Source organism: Macrotis lagotis, chromosome 1 (assembly GCF_037893015.1).
Source record: "Macrotis lagotis isolate mMagLag1 chromosome 1, bilby.v1.9.chrom.fasta, whole genome shotgun sequence".
Classification (NCBI taxonomy): domain Eukaryota; kingdom Metazoa; phylum Chordata; class Mammalia; order Peramelemorphia; family Peramelidae; genus Macrotis; species Macrotis lagotis.
In genome coordinates this window covers 358,482,193-358,506,453 of record NC_133658.1, presented here as the reverse complement: position 1 = coordinate 358,506,453, position 24,261 = coordinate 358,482,193, and the positions used below count along the sequence as shown (strand labels likewise).

At 42.2% G+C, this 24,261-nt stretch overlaps 2 protein-coding genes across 14 annotated transcripts in view; one reads left to right on the top strand and one right to left on the bottom strand.

The window, feature by feature from the left end:
- The window catches only part of CBFA2T2 (CBFA2/RUNX1 partner transcriptional co-repressor 2), a 166,439-nt gene extending 148,026 nt beyond the window's left edge, over positions 1–18,413 (top strand). For 10 of the 11 annotated variants that reach the window (XM_074212158.1, XM_074212160.1, XM_074212161.1 and 7 more), the window contains 5 exons: positions 2,593–2,678; positions 3,267–3,462; positions 8,076–8,144; positions 9,852–10,042; positions 13,838–18,413. In XM_074212158.1, coding sequence (XP_074068259.1) covers positions 2,593–2,678; positions 3,267–3,462; positions 8,076–8,144; positions 9,852–10,042; positions 13,838–14,122 — 827 coding nt within the window. In that variant the 3' untranslated portion in view covers positions 14,123–18,413. The remainder of the gene's footprint in view (positions 1–2,592; positions 2,679–3,266; positions 3,463–8,075; positions 8,145–9,851; positions 10,043–13,837) is intronic. The other variant, XM_074212157.1, reaches the window with a different exon arrangement.
- Positions 18,414–22,369: 3,956 nt separating this feature from the next.
- NECAB3 (N-terminal EF-hand calcium binding protein 3) overlaps positions 22,370–24,261 on the bottom strand; it is a 39,254-nt gene continuing 37,362 nt past the window's right edge. For all 3 annotated transcript variants that reach the window (XM_074212152.1, XM_074212154.1, XM_074212153.1), the window contains 2 exons: positions 24,117–24,208; positions 22,370–23,409 (listed from right to left, as the gene is read on the bottom strand). In XM_074212152.1, the coding sequence (XP_074068253.1) occupies positions 23,381–23,409; positions 24,117–24,208 (121 nt within the window). In that variant the 3' untranslated portion in view covers positions 22,370–23,380. The remainder of the gene's footprint in view (positions 23,410–24,116; positions 24,209–24,261) is intronic.

Here is a 24,261-nt window from a genome sequence, read left to right as displayed (position 1 = left end):
AATTAAATGTTAAAAAAGAAATAGGAGCAGCTAGGTGATGCAGTGAATATAACACTGACTCTGGAGTCAGGAGTACCTGAGTTCAAATCTGGCACCAGACACTTAATAATTACCTAGCTGTATGACCTTGGGCAGGTCACTTACCCTATTACCTGGCAAAAACAAAGAACAAAAAAAGAAATAATGTAAACTGTGATAATATTAAAAAAGAAAGATTGTGGAGTGAGCTCTGTTAAGGGCTCTCTAGCCTTGGAAACCATTGCCTTTGGACTTTTTTTTTTTGCAAGGCAGGGGGGTTAAGTGCTTTGCCCAAGGTCATACAGTTGGGTAATTATTAAGCATCTGAGACTGGATTTGAACTCAGGTCCTCCTGACTCCAGGACCGGTACTCTATCCACTGCACCGCCTAGCTACCCCTTACTTTAGGACATTTCTAAAAGAACAGGAGGGACTTAAAGGAGATTCCCTGGCCTTGAGTAAAATCACAGCACTGAATCCTAACCAGTGAACCATTCTTTGCTGTTTCCCCACTACTAACTCCTTGGATAGAAGTTTTCTTCATAGCTTGTGTTTCTTTATCCCCCTCATCACTGTTGCCTGCTTCTCTCTCCTGCATAGCTGCTTGTGCACCTACCCCAGGTCTGTCTTTCCTCTGCCAGAAGCACAGCAGACAGATCCCCATTGAGTCTAAAACCATATGTCCCACCTTGAAGCCATGAGTTCCAAGAGGTTGTAGCCTAGGAAACAAAGCAAAAAACAAGGTTGACTTAAACGTAAAAATGCAAAATACAGGGACATCAGAATACGTCCTCTCACTTCCAGCTCTCATGTGCAGAATGCCAGGTCCCATGTTCCCCAAAGAGAGACAGTCTTTCACCCTAAGACCCAAGACATGAATAATATCAGTTATCGGGACATTCTTTTATTTTGCTTTGGGAAAGAGAATTAGTCTTTCTTTTTTATTATTATAAAATTGATTATCTACTTAATAATAAATATTCTTATTTATAATGATGTTTTTATTTTGTTATTTTATATTTTGTTTAAAAAAAAAAGCCAAGCACATGTTTTTAACATAATTAAACTTAAACAGTCAAAGCAGCTTTTTTTGCTCTCCCTCATTCCCTTGCTCTCTTCCTGCTTCACAACCCTGATCTCCTACATCTATTCTTTTGTAATTTAAATTTTCTTTTCTATTAACTTAGCCATTGATAAACATGCTCATTTCAGTAAACAAAAGAAGAGGAAAAAAGGATTGAATATGAAATGGTGAACTTCTATCCATAATGCTTTTAAAATGTATATGAAATTTGATAGTTAATAAAATCTGCCTGTTCTCTTCTGATTTGTAAACATACAGAGGGGAAATAGATGAGACTGATTTTAGCTATATATAAGGCAAAGGTATATAGGTAGGATGCAGAGTCATTAGGGACCCAGCCTTCCCAGTCATATTGCTTTCCCTCATGCTTTCTGCTCTAAATTGTCTTCTCTTCTTTCCCCTGCGGTTCCCTCTCCTTTCTTCTCCCCCCCACCCCTTTAACTCCCCCCCCCAAACACTTCCACTATCTTGTGATTTCAGAGGAAACTAAGAAATTTGTCTTTCAAATTTCCCCTCTCCTTCTCCAACCTGTCATTTCATTGTTGTAATAAATTCCTGTTTATAATTATAATAGTTTGCATTTATATATAACTTCAGATATATTATCTTATTTCATCTTCATAACAGCCTTGTGAAGTAGGAACTATTTTTACCCTCATTTTACAGATGAGGAAACTGAGACAAACAGGCTAAGTGACTTGCCCAAGATCACACAACTAATAAATGTCTAAGGAAGGTTTTTAACTCAGATTTTCCTGACTGCAAGTTCAGAACTATATCCACCACACCACCTGGTTGCAAATATAGATTTGTACTGGGCTTTTCATCATGGTATCGCTGGTATCACTGTGCCAGGGCAGGGAACTAAAACAGACAATTGCACAACCCTACTCATCTCTTCCCCCACCATGTCCATACCAAATCCCCAAGCACCAATGAAGTCAGTGACCCCTGACTTAACACACCTAATTCTTGTAAGCATATTCTGCTTCTCCAAAAAGCTTCCTTATATTTGTCAAAATTATTTCAGCTTACTGTTATTTCCCTCTGATTTTTCCCCACACAGATTCCATTCTCTTCCCTATATTTTTTTTTTTTAGGTTTTTGCAAGGCAAATAAGGTTAAGTGTCTTGCCTAAGGCCACAAAGCTAGGTAATTATTAAGTGTCTGAGACTGGATTTGAACCCAGGTACTCCTGACTCCAGGGCCAGTGCTTTATCCACTGTGCCACCTAGCCGCCCTCTTCCCTATATTTTCAAGGCTTATTTTTTCCTATCATGCTACAGATGAAGGTGTATCCTAAGATCTTAGGGCAATAATTGGCATCTTCAGGCAGTTGTATGACCCACAAACCTTAGTCATCCAACCACCCCTCCTTCAATAGCATCCTCAGTTCCCAGCAGCTGTTAACTCAACTTGACTTAAACCTGAAAGCCTTTCCCATTACCTCCCTCCTAATCATAGAAAATGTGCTTTCTAATTTTGCACAGGCTTAAATGGAGGGTACCAGGAGGAGTTGGTGGACCACCGTTTGACAGAGAGAGAATGGGCTGATGAGTGGAAACACCTAGATCACGTAAGAATACTGGGCAAAGACATTTGTCTTTAGTGCTGGCAGGATGATTTCCTGATAACTTAGTGGCTCTATTTGGTGACACAGAGTTTCTGAACCCCTCTCTTTTTCTGTTTTAGTGTCACCCCAGGTTAATTAGCTACATGGGTACACTACAAGTAAGAAAATGGAGTTGGGAGTTAATTCAGTGGGCCGAATGGGCACATTGCCCTTATCTGACTTCAGAAGACAAAGTAGCCAGATAAAAGGAGAGAACTACAGAAAGGGGAGATTGAAGATAAGACAGGTTCAGAAGAAAGGGAAACCTAGAAGTCATTTCCATTTTAGCATGAAGTAAAGCAATTTTCTCCGCAGTATCCAGCCACAATGTACTTAGGGGTAGATTGAGACAGGTAGCAGAACAAGAGGCCCTCAGTGCCTTGAATGTTCTACATCCTTGCCTCCATCTTTTAGCTTCCCAGGCATCCTGCACATCTCAACTAAAATTCTACCTTCATCAGGAATCCTTTCCCAGTCTTCCTAAATTCTAGTTCCTTCCTTCCTTCTTTCTGCTGATTATTTCCAGTTGATCCTGTATCCTCTTATTCCCAGGCTCTAAATTGCATCATGGAGATGGTAGAGAAAACCCGACGTTCCATGGCCGTCCTGCGGCGCTGCCAGGAAACTGATCGGGAAGAACTCAACTTTTGGAAGAGACGATACAGCGAGAGCACAGAGACCAGGAAAGCTGGAAGTGAGCTCATCTCTAGGCAGCACAGTCCAGGAAGCTCAGACTCACTCAGCAATGGTAAGAAAAGTAACTGGGCACATATACATAGACATCTTACCAAGACTAAGAAGGTTCTTTTGTTAAGTTTTTTCATTTGTTTTATTTTTCCTATTCTTGTTGGTTTTTCCTCTTTTATTTTTGCATGGAAAGGAAACTAATCATGGAAAAGTAGTTGGGTAAATGATTTGTAAAATATTTCTCTCTTTTCTGGTTCTCAGACCAGGGACATGCTTCAAAATGTCCTTAGAGAACAGTGTGTCAGTGTAGGAAATAAACTTGCCTAGTTGTGAATTGGAACTTTTCATGAGAACAGAGGCAGAAGAATCAGCTCCTAATCAATCCCCTACCAGCAATTACTGGAAGGTGTAATTGTGAATGGGACGTGGGCAGTGCTTGGGCATGAATCTTAACCAAGTTGCAATTCTTCCATCAGCTTGTGATGAGAAATCTAATTTTTTTGTAACAGATAGAAATTAAAATAGCTTTGTTTGAATTGTGTTCACCCTTTTGTGACCCCATTAGGGGTTTTCTTGACAAAGAAACTGGAGTGATCTGCCACTTCCCTTTCCAGATCATTTATAGATAAAGAAACTGAGCAAATAGGGTTAACTGACTTGCTCAGAGTCACACAGCTAATAAGTGTCTGAAGCCAGATTTGAACTGGGCATGCCTGGTACTCTGTGCTCTGTGGTGCCATCTAGCCACCCAATAGCTTTAGAGGCATCTTTATCTCGAGGGTTTTGTTATGAGATTTGATAGAAATGAAAGGGATCTTAAACCCATCAAGTCCAATTCTCTCACTTATAAATGAGCAAATGGAAGCACAGAGGACTTAAGCGACTTATTCAGGGTCACAGATTATAAATATGATCTAGTATTTAAGCCTAAATCTTCTGACTCCAAGTCCAATATTTTACATCCTGTCTTTTGGTGACCTATACATCATGTTTACCCATTTTTATACCCATAGTGTATTTATGCCCTCCTCCTAGGATGGATAATTTTTTTTTCCTTTTTTCTTTTAATTTTAAAGATTTTATTTATTTTGAGTTTTACAGTTTTCCCCTAATCTTACTTCCCTCTCCAACTCCTAAAAATTTTTTTTAATGTTTTCCCTTAAGAGTTTCCCATAGTTTGTTTTCTAATATGTTTATTTTCTTTCTTATTGTAAAATTTTTCCATTCTTTTCGGATGGCTGCTAGCCAAGGTTTTGTATGAAGCTAACTCCTGGCTGATGTGGTGGCCATGTCCATCTTTCTGTCATTCACAGGGAGCAGCAGATACGTGGTTGTGGGTGCATTTGGACTCAAGGGTCCAGATCACAGGTTCTTGACTAAGAGAAAGTCAGGAGGCATTTGTTTCAATGAACTTTGCCACTGATTGCTTTGTGACTTGGGGTGAATTATTTAGTAGATAAGAATGAGACTGGAGACAGATAATCTTTAGATGAGAAGTCCTTGTGAGGATTAATAAAGGAGATCAGTGGTAGGATGAAAGTCATTCTCATCCTCAGTCAGGGACTTTACTCAATTTACGCTACTACCATCATAATTTTATATTGAATAATATCAAGATGTACACACACACACACAAACACACCCCTTAATTAGCTGCCTTTCTTTCTGTTTCCTAGCTGAGATTAGTTAAAGTAAAACCATGGAAATTCAAATAGTATGAAAATGGTAAATTAGATAATTTTGGAAAATGGAGCACTTGGGAGTGAGGGTGGAAAGCAGTGCTTGGAAAATCTAATCGTTGGTTACCTGGGATACAGAAACAGGTGGGAGGATGACAAAGACAAATCTGAACTCTAGACATTTGCTTGGGGCAGCTATGTCCAGAAAGATGATGGGAGAGCAAAGGAAGACTTTCTTGTCTGCAATTTCCTCTTCCCCCCCTTATTCTCCTTCTCTCAGTTCTATCTTGTTTCTCCTTCCTTCTCCCTCTTTTTCTTTTTCTCCTACCTTATATTTTTTTTCCTAATTATATAGCCCCTACCCAGAAATGACAATTCAAGATTGGTCCGATTAGTTGTATTGGTCGACTACTTTCAGGCTTAAATGGGCTTCAAAGGAAAACCAGATCAGATTTCCTATGCATCATTTTTATAACATTTTTCTCAATCAGGGAAATTATTTATTTGGAGCCCATCTACCTACCTTGACATCACAAAAGAGAGGGTCTATTACACAAACTTGGAAAACATACTGTATTTATAAGTTGGAGATGACCTGTACCTTTATTTATGGGTATCTAGAAGTTAAGTCTTAAGAACCAAACCTTATAGAACAGACTGACTGACAACTTTAATAGTTCTGCTAGAGGAAATAATTTCGGTTCAGTTATTACCTAGAATCTGACTTTCTGAATGAAGACTCAAGAATCAGATCATTGCTTTAAGAATGACAGCAGGGTGGCTAGGTGGCTCAGTGGATAGAGCACCGGCCCTGGAGTCAGGAGTACCTGAGTTCAAATGTGGCCTCAGGAATTTAATAATTACCTAGCTGTGTGGCCTTGGGCAAGTCACTTAACCCCATTACCCAGCAAAAACCTAAACAAACAAACAAAAAAAAAGAATGACAGCAAAGAGAAATATAAAAGATCTCAGTACCTACAGTGTCCTTCCCTTTAATCCTTGGACCTTTACCATTTTCTATAGTACCTTTCAATATCTGTTTCCAGTTGTGAAGACTGACTCTGAACCTCAGATTTGGGAAGTATCTTGAACTGATTAGGTTCTGAATTCCTTTCTGGCAAGTTCACAGACCTGCAGAAGGAAGAGAGGGTTAGGGGAAATTAATCCTAAGCATCTGATTTAGGGGCTCTCTTAAAATAACTAAAAGACTAGGGGCAGCTGGGTGGCATAGTGGACAGAGCACCGGTCTTGGAGTCAGGAGTACCTGGGTTCAAGTCCGGTCTCAGACACTTAGTAATTGCCTGGCTGTGTGGCCTTGAGCAAGCCACTTAACCCCATTTGCCTTGCAAAAACCTAAAAAAAAAAAAAAGACTAGCTGCTACTTTTCTTCCTCTGCCAGAGCTTTGAAAATTTTGTCTCAGTGTTATCAATAATAAATATGATTGATGGACTGTGTTAGGAAGACAAAAAAATGTGAAAGTGCCTATCCTCAAGGAGCTTATGTTCAAATGGGGGAGACATTATAGACACATTTAAGTAAATATAGATGGGGATATTAGGAAAGGATTCCTACAGACAATGGTATTTGAGTTGCATCTTGCAAGGAGGAGAAACATTCTCTAAGGTGAGAATGAGGAAGGGAGTGTACTCCTGGTGTGGAGGACGACAATGCACAGATGTTTAGTAGCTATGGTAAATGGAATGTCATGAGTAAGGAATAGAGAAGAGAATGACCTCCCAGGATACTGTGGATTCAGAGTGGGAATGAGAGCTCCTTTCCCTCATCCCAAACCATGAAGTCCTATGTCTCTTCATTGCTTGTTTTCATCATCATGGCACCATGCTTCTTCTCTATCTCTTCTGGTTCCTTTTTCTAAATGCTCCCTCTATGTTTCCCTATACTAGGGGCTTTTCCTCTCTTCCTCAAAGCCTTCTGATCTTTTGACTCCATCTCAAGATCTACATCTAGAACTGGAAGGGACCTCAGGCCATGTTTGCAAAGAGGAAAACAAATTCAGAGAGTTCAAGGGACTTGCCCTGAAGGTCACACAATAATCACCAGAAATAGAATTGAACCTAGAACCTCTGATCCCAAAACTTTCAGAACAGTATCCCTCCTGCTCCTTAAGGAAATACCTAATGGTGTTCAGTTAACACTCAGTTTCTAGTCCCTTATCTGACACTAATGGCAAACCAAAACTATACAGAATTCTGGGAAATAATCTCTTAATTTGTCCTTGTTTTGGCCAACTTTGGTCATATCTCTGAAACACAAAGCCTTATAGATTAATTATTTTAAAAAATGAGCCAATTCAACTTGATTCGCCCAACACTTAAGTTGCCTACACCATGAATGGCACAGCTATTCCCTCCTGGCTTGTTTAAACTCATATATATTATAACCCAACTTTAACCATACTTGAAATGACCAGACCTCCACATCAGCCTTATTTACAGGTTTATTACAACCACTGGAGCAAGTTCTACTGCAGTTGCTTAGAAAAGCTTCTGGTGGACTTGATATTACTTCTCCAGGAGAGCTATAAGATGCCATATGAGACCTGCCTGTGGTCAAATAGCTAGGAAATAATCAGAATTTGATTTGAACTTCTAGGTTCCCAGTTTTTTTTTCTTGTCACTTAGCCCATTCATTCATCCATCCATTTACAAAACTTTTTTAATTTAGATTTATAGTATTAACCTATTTGTTAAGATGTTTACCTCAATCTCTAGGTGTTTGGAGTTTCTCTTGTCTCCCCTCCCTTCTCTCCTCCTTTTTCTTTCTCTTTTCCCTTTGCTTTTTTCTCTTCTTCTCCCCCTTTTCTTCCTCCCCTTTCTTTTTCTTTCTTTCCTCTTCCCCTCCTGTCTTCTTCCTCTTTTCTTCCCCCCCCCCTTTCAGACATAGTCCATATAGCAGAAAGACTGAATCTCAATGCATGGGGCTGGAGTCTCCTCTGACACCAATTTCTTCTCCCCCACCCCCACCCCACTACAGATTCCCAGCGTGAGTTCACCAGTAGGTCGGGAACGGGCTATGTCACTGAAGAGATCTGGAAAAAAGCTGGTAAGAGAGAGAGTGTGTGTGTGTGTGTGTGTGTGTGTGTGTGTGTGTGCGCGCGCGTGCGCGCGCGCACACACGCACGCCTGTGGTTTTTATAAATTCCCTGCAACCGGAGTGATTCTGCTTGGAAGAAAGCATTTGACCTTCTTTACCATCCCTTTGATCAGTTAGGTCACATCTGATCTGAAAGTATGCTTTTTTTAAAAGTATCTCTCAACACATACTATCAATCAATAATCAATATTTATTCAGCACTTATTACAGATCAAGCACTTTGCTAAACCCTGGGCTTCCCACCCTTGCATTTGCATGAATAGCTTATTCTTGAATATAGCTCTATATCTGATTATCTCTGCAGCACATTTGTCTTCCTCATCTTAAGGGACACAAACCACAGCTAAATCCAAAGGATCCAGGAGAGTGATGTGTGTTCCTGGGGCTCCAGAAATGACTTTTTGTGGGTTCTGTGGGGACATTGGAGGGTTGTATAAAGCATGAGTTCCCCTCTGTTAGGGAATACCCGGTGAGCAGTGTATGATTAAAGGACACATTTAAGCCAGGATGTATGTACTATGTTTAGAGTTGGCCACTGTGGAGGATGGCCCCCTCTACAGGCCTTGTTCATATTTGTATTTATGTATTACTGTCAGTTCTCCAGTGTCTGGGCCAGAGGAAGTACTGGTTTGAGTGAAGCAGAGATGTCAAAACTATATACCTGGGGCAGTTAGGTGGTGCAGTGGATAGAGCACTGGCCCTGAAGTCTTGGGCGAGCCACTTAACCCCTTTGCCTTGCAAAAAAAACTATACCTGAGACATTCCCTAGCAATGTAATTGAGAAACACTTAAGAAAATAAATAAAAAATATAATAGAATATAGTGTAAAAATGTAGTTCTCTAAATCAGTATGTATGGCAAGAATCCTTATGTATGACTCATTTCTGTTTGAGTTGGACATCATTAAGTATGTACGTGAAATTTATATAATATTTGTGCATATGAATTTTCTGCCTCTCTTTTGCCAGGTCTTGTTCCATGTCTACTCAGAGAACTTACACTCTTAACACATTTAAAGTGGTGCTGAGTAAGATAAAACTAGAGAAGGAAAAACCCAAGAGGAATGGGCTGGAAAAGCTAGAGAAGAAAGGATCTGATTGTAGCCTTGAACAGTGGGGCAGATAGAGGAACAGTTTACCCTCTTACCTTCGTTCCACATGAGCACCAGACAATAGACTTTGCAACAAAACTCATAGTTCTTCTTAATTCAGAGAAAGAACTCAGTGAGCCAGCAAGCCTAAAGAAAGAGACCTAGGCCCTCTAGGCAGAGGACACTATCTCAGAGGTCTTGCCAATCCTTTTCAGCACACAGCTGGGGACCAACATGGTCCAGGGACCTGGGAGGTTTTCTAGCTTTTTTCCCCCTATATTAAGTATAAGTTTCCTGTTTTCCTGTAAATGCCATGAAGTATTTATTGAGCATCCACTATATAGAGCACTTTGAAAATATTCCATCCTGTGACATCCTAGGGTGACATGCCTTCATATTGGATATAAACGCAGGAGTGGCATATGTTATTAAACTACTGCCTGTCATAGTTTAAAACAACGAGATTCTGAGCTTCTTTACCTATGTGCCATCTTGACAAACAATGGGGTGGGCAGCCAAATCAAAGGGTTCTCTGGCCAGTTAATGATCCTGTCGTGTTCCCCTAGAAGAAGCCGTGAATGAGGTGAAGCGGCAGGCCATGTCAGAAGTGCAGAAGGCTGTGGCAGAAGCTGAGCAGAAGGCCTTTGAGATGATCGCATCAGAGAGAGCCCGCATGGAGCAGACCATTGCAGATGCCAAGCGCCAGGCTACTGAAGATGCATTCCTGGTTATAAATGAGCAAGAAGAGTCCACTGAGGTAAGAACTTTCTGCGTTAGCAGGAAAGAGATGAGATGCCACCTGTTTCGGTCTGGGTATGGATGTTAATGCCACATCTTTTTTTCTCACCCAGCATTTTAACAGAAAAAAATTAGAGAAATGAAATTTTGGCTTAAATTTGTGATATTCAAAGGAACCAACAACATTAAAATATTTCTCCTTGGCAGCATAGGAAGAAGGTAAACTACAGGTGTATTAACATCCAGTTAGAGAAGACAAGCTATAAGCAAATAAGGAATGGTTCATAGCAGCAGTATGGTATAGTGAGCAGAGAATTGTCCTCACACTGACTTAGTGCCCTTGGGCTAGTCACTTAACATATTACTGCTCTGGAGATCTCTTCCAGACTGTAGCTGCTAAGAAGTTACTAACCTATTTTGATGCAGGGAGATTCTTCAATTAAGGAGGTCTCTGATACCTTCGCATCTCAGTAAAGTCCCTGCAAAAGAATCCCTCTCCATCTTCATATCAGCAGACAAAATCTGCGAGATTCAGTTTGATCTGTTTTGTTAATAGTTCTTTGTGCTTTGGATATTTGAGTATATAGGAGATGTTTCTGTCTTAACTCTCCTTGGGGTATGTGTATATCCAATGGACAAGGGTATCACTGGGTCAATGTTCAGTTCATTCCTCCTAGTACTCACTGAGCAGCTGTTCCATGAATAGCAATAAGGCATGCAAAGATGATGGTGCTTGGCACAACTCACATTCCTAGAGCACTTTCAAATTTAGAAAATATGCCAGCAGAGTGTATTATTTAAACAGGAAATGGAACAAGGTATGTCATTTTAAGTAAATGAATGAAAAAAAAAAGTTTTCTTTTATTTTTTATTTCTTTTTTTATTTTATTTTATTACAACCACTGCCAAACACTGTTCAGAAGATGAATTAGGTATGCCGCTATCTATGAATGAATTGGGGGAGTGGATATTAAACATGGCCAAGTGCTGGGAGATAGAAATGGAAAAAGTAAGATAGTCTCAGCTCTCAATGTGCTCACCTCTAATAGGAAAAGACAAGTCATAAAAATTCCTAGAGGAACATTATATTCCTAAAAAGGGCAGGTACCAAGCAGAGCTGGTCTGGACAGAATAGACTTCAGCCATTCACCAGGTTCCTACAAGACTGGACTGTCCTGATGGTAGTGCAAAGAGAGAAGTCTGTTGAACTCAGCTGGGATAATGATTGAAAGTGACTGGATATTCTGTATAATGGTGGGGAGTTTTCCAGCAGAGGTATTGGGTCTGATGCTGAAGTAATATGAGAGATCCATTCCCAAGGGAAGCCAAGACCTCCCAATACCAATACAGAACCCCATAGTAGCCACTCAGGCACCTAGATGCACCTACCCATTCTCAGTAGGGATAGTCCACTTATAATCAGGATATATACTCCATGTGCCCTGGAGCGAGATTCAACTTCTACCAGCATGGAAGTCAGCTGTTCCAAGACTCCTCTCCCTTCACCCTGACCCCCAGAGAGGGCCTCCTGGACTGCTTTCCATTTTTCAGGGTCTTTTCTATCAACACCCACATCTTGTCAGCCATGGGGAGTGAGGTAAAATAGATAAAGGTAGATAAAGGGAATAGATTTGCTTGCCAAGACAGGGAAGCAGTCCCTCCAGCACCTGGGTAGCCTTTCCTCATGTGCATAGGAAACTACTCTAGACTGAGATAGTTTTGTTATGGTTTTTTTAGTGAGTAGTGGAAAGTACACTGAATTTTTAGTCCAATTCCAATCACAGCTCTTCCACTTTATTTGATGTACAATTTTAGAGTTACACTTCAAATCACCAGGCCTCAGCTTTCTCATATGCAAAGGATATAGGAATAAGATAATTCCTAAAGTTCTGTCTGACTATAAAATCCATATTCTTAAATGTTTATAATGCAGAAAGTGGTGGTTTTTAAATTTAAAAAAAAAGACAAATTGAAATTAGTTGGCATTGTTGATAAAATGCTTTAGCATTTGGAGTTAGACACACTTGAATTCAAATCCTTCCTCAAGTATTTACTAAGGGTGTGATACTAGGCAACTCACTTAGCCTCTCTGAGCTTCAGTTTCCTCACCTGTAAAATGGGAATAATAATAATATAATAGTACCTTTTCATTGAGTTGTTGTACAGATCAAATGAGATAACACACGTAAAACATTTTGCAAACCTTAATATTTAACTGCTAACTATATTACTATTAATAATGTTGCTAATGATGATTCTAATGATTAAAATAATAATAAATTGCATTTTAAGCTAAATTACAATGTTTCATACCTGCGCCCCATTCTCAAACCTTCCTATAATTGGATGGAGATTCTGTAAAGGGTCTTGGTCCTGCTGACTTGAATACCTACCCCAGCAGCCCAAAGCTTTTCCTTTGGGGTCCGAATCTATTGGCCCTATACCTGAGACCCCTCAGGATACAAATTGACCAGAGGATGAAACACAAAGCAGCCTTGCCCCCCTCAGCCTCTCAATAGTTAAGCCCAGCCAGTTTCAAGAGCCCTGCATCACCTCAGCCATAATATCTGGTAGCCCCTAGTCCTTCCCTATTGAGAGTGGCTGCTATAATCTGAGATTCTCCCTATCTGCTCCTCAGTTGTTGCCTAGGGAGCCACCTTCTGCTTCTGGGCTCACATACCCACACGCAAGCCTGCCAGCTCTGCTAGGAAGTAGCTTCTTCCTTCCCTTAGCAAACTTCCAGCAGTATCATCCTGATCAAGCCCCATATTGGACCCATGGCCTTGGGTTTTCCTAGTCCATCACATTGGCACTTTCACCAGTTGACAGGCTTCTCAGTGGGGAGGTGGGGGGGGTGGCCAGGGAGCTGGAGTAGGGATTCAGTCACCTCATTCCCAGCACCATGAGAACAGCTTCACCTGCTTCATTAGCTTTGAGGCTCAGCTTGAAACATATGTGATGGTCACAGGAAACACTCTTAGAAAGCATCCAGTGGAGCACGGCATGGCCTGAGCGCAAGGCTAGAAAGGAAACAGACCCTGTATCTCTCTGTTGGGCTGATCACAGGCTTTAGACCAGTTGGAGAATTCCTGTTCTGGAATCCATCTGCCAGGGTTGAAGATTGATTGCTTTATGTATATCTTAGTCTTAGGAAGGTTATTGGGCCACCAGGAGATTAAATGACTTGCCCAGGATCACACAGTTGGGTAGTGTGTGACAAGCAGGACTGGAACCCAGCCAAGTCTCCTAAATCCAAGGCCAGTTTTTTACCCACAAGATGACCTTGCTTACCATGATGTTTTTGACCCTCCCTTCATTAGAGTGGTCTCTAAGGAGAGTTTGCGCTGTCTCATTATTCTCACACCTACTTTCAATATTAGTATTACTAAAAGTGACTTTTTTCCCCTAAACTAAAGACCTGTGGCTTCTACTTCTATAGTTGACGAAAGCATTGTTGTGTTGACCCCCTTTCCACATGTTGCTGATACCCACTGGGACCATGTGGGGCTGCCATCTCTTGGGATCCACATGGGTGCAGAAGCAGTGTCTGTCTGTGAAACAGGAGATCCTGAGTTCCCATCCCAGCTGTGCCTGGGTGTCTCTAGAGAAAAATATCTTTTCCAGTGCTTGGCATGAGATCTGACCTTCTGTAGGTTTTTTTTTAAATAAATTTATTTTGCCAATTACATACTAAAATAGTTTTCAACATTCATTTTTAGTAAGATTTCAAGTTTCACATTTTTATTTTTGTGAAAGGCTGTATTGCCTTAGTCTGCCCACCTTGACTCATGGAATCAAGCTTATTGTCTTTCAGAGCTGCTGGAACTGTGGACGCAAAGCCAGTGAGACTTGCAGTGGCTGCAACATTGCTCGGTACTGTGGTTCCTTCTGCCAACACAAGGACTGGGAGCGCCACCACCGCATCTGCGGCCAGGGGCCCCACAGTCAGAGCAAAACACTCCTCCCCCCCAGTGGCCGAGTCTCTGTCACCAAAGCTGTCGATGGAGGGCTGAGCCCAGCCCTGGACAAGACCTCGGCGGCCACCTCACGATCCTCGACCCCTGCCTCGGTGACGGCCATAGACACCAACGGACTCTGAGCAGGGTGGGGCTGGTCGTCGGCTCCTTTGTGGTCACTTCTTTACCACCATAACCAGTCCCTTGTGGCACCACGAGAAGGCAGCGGTTTCAGTTGATACACGCATCTGTCAAGCCATTGACACACACCATCTCATCAGGGCAGGCAGCAGGGGACAGAGACAGCCACTTTCATTACCTGTCATGTTCCCCAGGGACAAGATAACCATCAGCTTCTCCAGGAATGACTGATGGCTTCTCCAAAGTCTTGTTGGCCAAACTTGGTTTTACTAAGGCTTCAAATGTTTTCCTCCCGCGAGGCAGTCTAGCCGCCATGCATGGAGGTGGTGACCATTGCATCACTTTCTTCATTTCATTTTGCTAGTACAAGCAGCCCCTGGCTCCAGGTCCCCTTTCTTTGCCTTGCTCCTGAGCACCTTTGTTCCAAACTTTAGATGGTTTAGGCCCCTTCTCTGACTTTCCTGGCCCACTAGCTCCCCAGAGCGCTTGTTCCTAAATGCTGTGGAATCGAAGCAGTCACAGAACAACAATTCATCTCTGGGAAGAGCCTCAGAGACCAGCTACCCCAGCCTGTAGCTGAAGGAGAAGCTCTGGTACAGACAACATCCCTGACCAGTGAACATAACAGCATTTGCTTTAAAGACATCTGGTGAGGGAAACAAGCTACATGTTGCCAGTCTGGAGGACGCTGTTCTCCCCCTCATGCCTATTCCCTGGTGGATACCTAGGAGCCCAGTTTGAGCAACTCGGGAGAATGTGACCCCAAAAGCTACTTAACTCATTGAGCCACATTGTCAGGCCTGGAGTCCAGAAATTCCAAACCTGACAGGATCTTCCACAAGGAGAAAAGCCACCACCCCTTGCACTGTCACCTGTTCCCAGAGCCCAGTGTAGGGTCAGTTCAGACTTGGAGGAGGAGGAGGGGGAGCTGAGTTTCCTTAAATGAATTAGTTTTGATTTCTATGAATGAACTATTAGTTATCCCCGCTCAGTTTGGGCCGAAGCTTCCCGCTCATTGGCTGCTGAGATAGTTTGGGACCGTGACAAGGATGTGTCCTGATTGTTATTTAATTTGTTTTGGGCTATGCAGAGAACATCTTATCCACTGCATGGAAGATTATCTCCTTTATATTTCTATAGAAATGGCTTTTTTTTTAAGAGTGAGCACAAGAGAGAGAGGGGGAAGAAATTGAATTTGTTAGCCCACTCTCTCCAACCAAGCATGTTGGCCAAAATTATGATTATCAAGTTTAGAAACTGCAGATATCGATGTCCATAGCTCCATGGACTGGAATATTAACTATGTGTCCCAGGTCATTCTTGTCCAGGTCCCTTTTTCCTGATGTGCCTGTAAGTCCAGGTATGGTGTTGCCTCACACAGGATGTGACACAAGCCAGACTAGGATTAATGCAGCCTGGCATTTGGGTAGCTTTGGGACCTGCCCAGCCAGTCAAGTGAGGCCCAAGGTTTGGCTTTGTTTGGGGTTTTTTTGGTTGGGTTTTGGCGGGGAGTTTTTTGTTTCTGTTGGTGGTGTTGTTTTGGTTTTTGGTTTTTGTTTTATAAAAGAAGCATGTGCCACGTCCAGAAAGATTTCTCCAGCTTCTGTGCTTTCAGATATTTAAACATCCATCATCTATCTTGTTAATTATCTACAGGCTACATGGTGCTTTATCAAACAGTCCAATTCAGTGAGTATTTACTAATTGTCTCCTTAGGTACTAAGGCCTAGCATAACACAAACAAAAAGGAAAAAAATGGTACTAGCCCCTAAGAAGGGTTCTCCCTCCCACAGTTTCCCTCTTGATACAAGAAGTAACATTTTCTCTGGGAGGTTTGAGGAAAATCTCATAGAAAACAGAGAGAAGCGTATTGTTAATAGTTAGCCTGTCTAGCTGCTATTGGCAGAGGGAGAGCACTGAACTCCCTACAGAAACTCCTTGGTCCTACAAGCCACTCCTTGAACCTTGTCTCTTGTGGTGGAATTTAGACCAACCCGTTTTCTCTCCTGCATATGGGACTACACCTTGGAATGTGTGGCCAGCATTACAGGTTCAATACAAGAGCAAACTAATAAATAACCTAAGAGGGCCCACCATACACAGCCTATCTGCCAGACAGGATCAGGTTGGTCAGCCAGCATGATCTATGGGAAGCATCTAGTAGATCAGAAGGGTCTCCTATCCAAAAGACAAAGAAGCTTCCAAAGGTTTACTCCTATTGCAGAGTGACCCAAGTCTGGACTGACATCTCCACAGTGATACTTAAACCTCAAAGAGGAACTGATGAGAGAGGAGAAAAGAAAAATGTTTACTATTGGGAGCATCTTTGAATCATGTTTGCCTCACTTTAAGAATACACAGCAATGATTCGCCACTTTGAAAACAAAATAACCCTTCATTTTCTGAAGGAAATTGCTATATTCAAAGGGTAAGTTATATTGGATAAAACAAGGGACACTTGGAGAGGGTAATAATGCAAAAGAGAAAGTGTGGGAAACTGAGATTGCTTCCACTCTCAATCTCTGTATTTTGTAATGAACCCCAGGGCTGCTTGGTCAGTAGCAAGTGCCTCTTCCTGCCTATGTGAGGAAGAGTGATGCCATTTGTACTTCTTGGTGCATATTTGGCCTTGTCTAGATTTTAGCCAAGCTATCACAGAATATCCATGTGGACGCAATGGAGAAGCAGGGGGCTAGATAATAATAATAATAAAGTTAAGAGAGCTTAGAAGTAATTGAATAATTGGACCAAGGAGCAAGAATAAATGGTAAATGTCAAGTGGCAAGGAAAAGGTCTCTAATGATGGCCACAAGGCACTGTCCTTATCAACATTTTTAGTAATGCCTTGTTTATCCAGTATGAAGCACCCAGAAAAGCTGGGAGGGGTAGCTAACGTGGGAGATCGAACTGTCCAATACAAAAATTTCCAATAAGTTGCAATAGATAGGGAGGGTTAACTAAGGTAGAGGATTGAGAAAAGTCCAATACAAAGATTTTCAATGGGTTTTAAAAGATAGGCTAACAGTTGAAATTTAACAAGAACCAGAGAAAAATCTTGAATATTTAGATTCAGAAAATCTATTACATAAAGAATTGAGGGTGTCTAAAGCAGCAGCTCTAGAAGTAACAAGAAGCTTTAGGATAAACCAGCAGTGTGTTGTTACTGGTTAAAGAAGCTACCACAGTCTTGGACTCCATGTCTAAAGGTGCATGCCCATGGTGAGGGCGAGGTCAGTTCAAGAACTGAGCAAATCTGTGTGAGAGGATATGAAATCATGTCCTATTAAAAGATCTGGGGACAAAGAAGTCTTTGGGTGGGAGTAAGAGGTGGCATATGATTGTTGCCTTCTTGTAGCTGAGCAAGAGGAATTGGAGGACTTCTGCTTGACCCCAGAGCCTGAAAGAGGAGAGATATGTAGAAGTTACAGGGAAGAATGTTTGAGGTCAATTGTCCAAGAATGGAACAAATTATCTTGTTTTGGATCATGAGCTTTCAGTCATTAGTAGTATTCAATTAAGTTAGATGACCATCCCTTAAGGACACTGGGAGGGATTCTCGCACCAGGTCAGGAATGACCTCTAAGGTCTCTTCTAGCTCTGATTCAATAAAAACAAAGATTTTATCCTAATGCCCATTTCCAAAGATGATAAAACTGATAAGGTGGGAGGAGTCAGGGAGGTTGACCAGGTGCTAGTATGTTCCCTGTAGATGGCATTCCAGTTTGTCCAGGAGGCCATTACTAGACCCACATCCACCCCATGTGCCCTGTTACATTGCAATGTATTTCTCAAACCAAATAGGTGTGCTTGTGTGTGTCTGTCCATCCGACTGTCTCTCTTTGGGTGTAAACCTATCACAGCTGTGGGAAATGTGGAAAGGGTGAGTCAGCAGAAGAGAAACAGGAAAAGGTGTTGTTAAAGAGGGTTCCCTGTTTCCTAGAGCCACCAACAAAAGCAGGGATTGTCTACATGCTGGCATTCCAAGTTTCTGGGGAGGCAATAAAAGTCATTCCATGTCGTATTATGCATGAGAATGTAAAAGGGAGCACTCACAACCCCCAGTAGTGGTCTTTAAAGAGGGTGATTTGGGACAAAACCACAGGACTGAGGAGAGGACAGTGGATTGTTTTCTATCTTCTTTGCCATTTAACCCGAATAGCAAAAAAAAAAAAAAAAATTGTCGTTACTTAATTCCGTGCATAACTTATTTAATGTCTTGTATAAAGGAACCAAAATTGTTAAATATGTATTTAGTTTGTTCTACGTAGTCAATAAAAGGCTATATTCCTTTTCTGACTCCAAGCTGGTTTGTGAAAGGATGGGAGAAGCTCAGTGTCATCAGTGATCTGCTCCTCACCCTCTCCAGGCTGACCTGAGAAGAACCCTAGCAGGTGAAGGCACCTTTCAGAGGGAGATGCTAAGGATAGCCTTATACAGAAGCTTCATCCTCCCTCAGGCAACCCAGACACAGGGAAGTTCTTTTTCTCTTAGGTGTCTCTAGTCCTACATACAATGGCCAGGTGTGAAAATGGAGTGAGAACTAGATTTCATATCACACTTCTGACATTAATAGCTTTGTGATTGTGGACTGGTGACTCAACTTCCCTCTGGGCCTCAGTTTCCTTATCTGTAGAGTGGCTATAACTAATAGTATCAGAAGTACCTGCTTCATAGGGTTATAAGGCTCAAATGTGCCAAGTGGCCTGTAAACTTTAAAGCACCACATAAATGCATCAGTTGTTAGTACAGTGTACTGGACACAATCCTAGGAACTGGTATACGGCATCTAGGATATTGTCCCTGCCTTCGTGGAGCTTAAACAACTGATTTGGGATGGGGCAGGGAACAGACACAATGCAGATCATAATACAGGATGTCCCTGATGTCTCAGTGCGGGTTTAAGTTATTAAAGCTTAAAACCACTACTTTTGGTCCTCAGTGTACAGTGTTACATAATAACAAATCACAGTTGCAAAGCAGAGTTTCAGGATATGTCCAAAGATTGGGGGTTGAGTATGCAAGGGAAGGCGATTACTCATCGGGGATTGAGGAAAGTTTTTTTGGTGCAGTGTCTTTTAAGATCATCTTTAAAAAAAAAAAAAAGGCAGGAATTCATTCAATAGGGTCAAGAGGGAACAGTGTGAATAAACCACCCAGGTAGAAGAGCCCTAGCTGCCTGGCCTAGACTAGGTCAGCCTAGACTGGCAGGGAGTAACAGTTTATCTGAAGTGGAGAATATTATATAGAGGGGAGTAATGGAAAATAAGGCCAGAAAGGTAACCTTTTTCCAGGTTTATGAAGGACTTCGAATGACTAAGGAGTTTGCATTTTACTCTATAGGAAATTAATAGGCAACAAAGATTTTAGGGTATTGGAGCTCTTTCCTTCAAGTAGTGTTATTATTGTACTGGGCTAAACCTTGGCCAGTATGAAGACAGAAGTAAATAACACCTGGTTCCTTCTCTTTCCCCCATCTCTCATTCTTTCCTTGAGTCTTATGCTTTTTCCTGTCAGTATAGTTGAAGTTAAGATGTATACAGATGGTGTGACTAAAGGAGTCAAAAGGGGATTTGAAGCCTGGGTTTCCAAGATCCACTCAGACCCTTTTCCCCAAATAGTCTAGGTTCTGTGTGTAATGCAGTTATTCCTTATATAGAATTGCAATGAGAACTGGAAGGAATCTCAGAAATCATCTACAGATGAAGGGACTGAGGCAGAGACCCAGAGACATTGAGTTAACCCAAGGGCCACCCAGGTTCTATAGCAGAGTGGGAATCTAAACTGAGGTCTGAGTGCAAGTCTGCAGTTTTTTTAAATGCTAGATTCCCTGGATCTTCAGGATCTGCACCTGGAATTCACTCTTTTCCCAACACCTTCTACATAAAAAGGAAGAAATTTGGGTTCCTTCTCTGGGCCTTCCAGCCTGGCTTTGTGCTTCTGATCCTTAGGAGAATTTTGGTGGGAGGATAAAGGGGTCCAAAGGGGAACTGCTGCTGTGTACTATGCTCTGCCCCTGGTTTCAGGAGATAGCAGAGCCACAGAGAGCACATGGTCTGGGAATTTAGCTGAACCCTTATGTCTCTGTTCAGCCTCTTGGGAAAAATACATAGGAAAATTTCGCAGTCTCAAGGGTGAGGAAGAATGTCAGGAAGAGTCTTTGGTGACTTAAAAGAAACAAGGGATTTTTGTATCCTATGAACCAGTGTGGCAGGACCAGGTTGGAGCATCCCCTGGTGGTCATGTGCTCTCATTACAGCTAGAAGGTCTCTTGGACATCAATAAAGTCAGTTCAGCACTGAAAATTTCATTTATGGCATCAACTTAAGGACCTCCACCATAAGGGTCATCTAGTTTCTACCCTCCCAAATAGCCCTCATAGAGCTCCCAAAATGTCAAGCTGTGGATTCACCACAAGAAGTTGGGACTAGATGACCTGGAAGGTCCCTTTCAGATGATCCTCCAAAAGCATTAATCTAACCATTTCCTTATAATATTGATCCTTCATTTTCGAAGAGGATGATGACTTCAGGGACGTGATGCCATGACAAACACATGATTGGATTTGGGTGAGGGATGCTGTGTTAATCACCAACCTCACATTCTCCAGAGCCAACTAGATACAATGGCCAGACATAAATCAGGGTGACTGGAGATGACCCTGGATGTGAGGCAATCAGGGTTAAGTGACTTGTCCAAGGTCACACAGTTTATAAGAGTCAAGTGTCTGAGGTTGAATTCAAACTCCTCTCCTCCTGAATCCAAAGTCAGTGCTCTAGGCACTGTACCACCTAACTTCCCTACCACTTCACTTGCCTGCCCATAAAAGCCTCCATGGGTCTGTTGCCTCTCAGATAAAATACAACCTAACTCCCATTAAGTATTTCAAGTCCAAGCTCTAACCCACCTTTCCAAGATGACTGGGTCTTTCTCTCCTCTTTACACGCTGAAGCAGCCAAGCTGGCTTGTCTTTATTCTTCATTCACATATTCCATCTCCCTTCTCTTTTTTTTGTTTTTGCAAGGCAACAGGGTTAAGTGACTTGCCCAAGGTCACACAGCTAGGTAATTAAGTGTCTTAAGTCACATTTGAACTCAGGTCCTCCTAACTTCAGGGTCAGTGTTTTATCCACTGCACCACCTAGCTGCCCACTTTTCAGTGATTTTGCATATGCTGTCCCATACTTGGAATCCTCCTTTCTGCTTCTCAAAATTCCCTAGCTTCCTTGAAAACTCAAATCAAACAATTACTACCTACAAGTTATCCACCACCAGGTAGTCACTAGTGCCCCATCCCCAGAAATAAATTTTTACCTTGTAAATATTTAATGAGATTAAATAAGATAATTTGCAAAGATTAAAGTACTATATAAATATTAGCCATTTATTTTAGCTATTATATTAGTTTTATGCTGTTCTTCATATTCTCTGCCCCAATGGTATGTAACCATTTTGAGGTAAGAGACTAGATAATAATTAACATATAATGGACAATTAGTAAATGCTTACAGCATAAATTCAATCCCATTTTATAGATGAATGAACTGAGTCCCAGAGAGTTAAAGTGACTTGTCCAAGGATACAAGGAACAAATGGCAAGTCTAGGATACCAGCCCAGGCCCTTTTCTCTGTCTCTTACTGCTCCAACACCTTCATTGCTAAGGTTTCCCCCTACCTGATAAAGGTGACAGAACAGGAACTAGCACCCAGGTTTCTTTAGGTACCATTATGGACTTAGAACATTGTTTTTAAACTTGCCTTTCTTTCCTCTTCTGGAAATTGAGATTTTCTCCTGCTCAGTTGGAAGAGAATTAACTCCTTCACCTCTAATGATTCCACCACCTTGATCAACTATTTACCATTCCCATTTCAGAAATGATCCAGTCACAGAAATGATCCTTCACAGTTGTCTCAGGTCCTGCTTGCCCTCTGGGGACAAAGCTTCCGATCTCTGTGGACCCATGACCAGAGCATGAGCATTCCATAGATAGTCTCTGAAGACACTATCTACTTATGTTGTGCAAAGAAGAGGTCTTCTTCCCCTCCCCACCTCTCTGCCCAGGCCCGGCCCTCAGGGGTAGTGTGTTGTAAAGGCAGACAGCTGAAGTTACCTCCCTGAGCATTTACTGACAACGTTCTAGTTGTGTAGGATCTGTGTGGTGTGCACCCCAGGGCTGAGATGCTCAACTAGCCCCTACCTCTATGCACCACCCCCAGTTGCAAGGTGGGTTTGGGATACCCATTGTGAATGAAATCAAGGTCAGGATGACATGAGGAGAGAGGCAGTGCCTTGATAATGAGAACTGGAAGAAGAAAATGAAAAAGATGATAGGAATTGAGACAGGAATCTTTATTGCAGGTGAAGTGGGAGCCAGCATACAAGGTCACATCATTGGGCTCCTATTCCAGGATTCAAGTCCTCAATGTTACTGCTACTCATGCAGTTACTTTTATCCTAAAGATAGCTGCATGTAGGTGGTACATGAACATGCAAACTATATGCAAATTTCATGCAAATTATAGATCCTCCCCTCATGAGATGGGGCAGAGTCCTTATTCATCTCCCCCTACCACCACTAGACACACACCACACACACACACACACACACACACACACACTATACAGCAAGGCTGTTCCAACTGCAGCCTATGGGCAAAAACCAGGCCTGTACCTTGACTACCCCAGCAGACATTACCTCATGGCCTGGTATGAGATGACCTAGTGCTCACCAAGGTCTTCAGTCACCCTTCTAAACTCCAGGTAAGGCTCTGAAGAATCACCTTCTACCTCAGTGAAGGAGGCATCAAGCAGCCATAGGTACCTTAGAACTCATCAAATTCTCCCATATTTTACAAATTGGAAAATTAAGGCCCACAGGTAACATGGCGAGATCTAGAACCCAAGACACCTACCTCCTATTCTTGAGCTCTTCTCTTCATCATGCTGCCACTGAAAAATCCCCCAATCCCCATATAGGTAGTTGCCTATGCAGTATAGAAACCCACCACTATTTAGCAGCTTTGGACCTGGGGCAGATGGGATTGTTGTTCAGGGTGACTTGGTGGAGAGCTTCCAAAAGGCAGTATCATAGACTGGGAGACCTCTTTGTCCCAGACAGTGGATGCGTCCCACTCTCCAGCTCTTTCAAGCCCACATACAGACAGCCAAGTCTCTAATCTTGATTGAGTCTTGCAGAGCTCCTGGGGATAAGGGGCAATGTTGGTCTGAAGCAACCATCCTAAGACCTGGGGTTGGCCCAAGGTTCAGTTATTGTTCATGATCCACCATGAGGCTGGAAAAGGAAAGATGGGGTCAGATTTCATCTTCCCAGGTCTCCCTGCTGTTCCCACTTTGTGACAAGCCAAAGCACCAAGGGAGATGAATTTAAGTTAGGGTGAGGGTCAGACTAGTTAGCATTTTAGGAGAGAATGGAGTCCCCACCCTTACAAACCCACAGGATCCTGAGCACAGAACCTTCTAATTATCTTTCCTTTCCCTCTTCATCAATCCCATCAGTCTTGTTGATTCTTAAGAGTTAGATCACCTGAAGTTTTTCCCTATCTTCTCTATTCCTTTGTTCCCTCACCACATCTTCCCTGTACTTAGCCTTTCCTCCACTGTCAGTGCCATGCATGGCCATGCTCATTAATCTTGATAGAACCCTCAAGGTAAGAAAAGTTTAGACCATGAGTCAAAAGATATGGGGTCTAGCGTTAGTGCTACTCCTAACTCCCTGTAACCTTGAACAATTCCTTCCCTTCTCTAAGCTCCATAACATAGGGGTGGGGGGTGGGGGAGAGACATTTATAGCTCTGTTTCTACAATCTATAATACCAAACTTCTGATGCTGGCCTTTAAGGCCCTCCACAATCTGATCTTATTCTACCCCTCTCCTGTCTGACTTTACACTGTTCACTTTCATGAAGTCTACGACTGGGGATATTGGGGGTAATATGCAAAGGTCTGGGATTGGGGGATGGGTGGATGGGTGCTGTCTACCTGGAAAGAGCATGGTGGTCAGGATCTCTGGGGTCTGCAGGTGGTCAATGAGAACTCTCTGGAAGGCCTTGGAACAGCTTGTCTGTGAGTGACTGTGGAGCATTGAGGGATATACAGGTAGAGCAGTGAGGAGGAATGAGTTGAG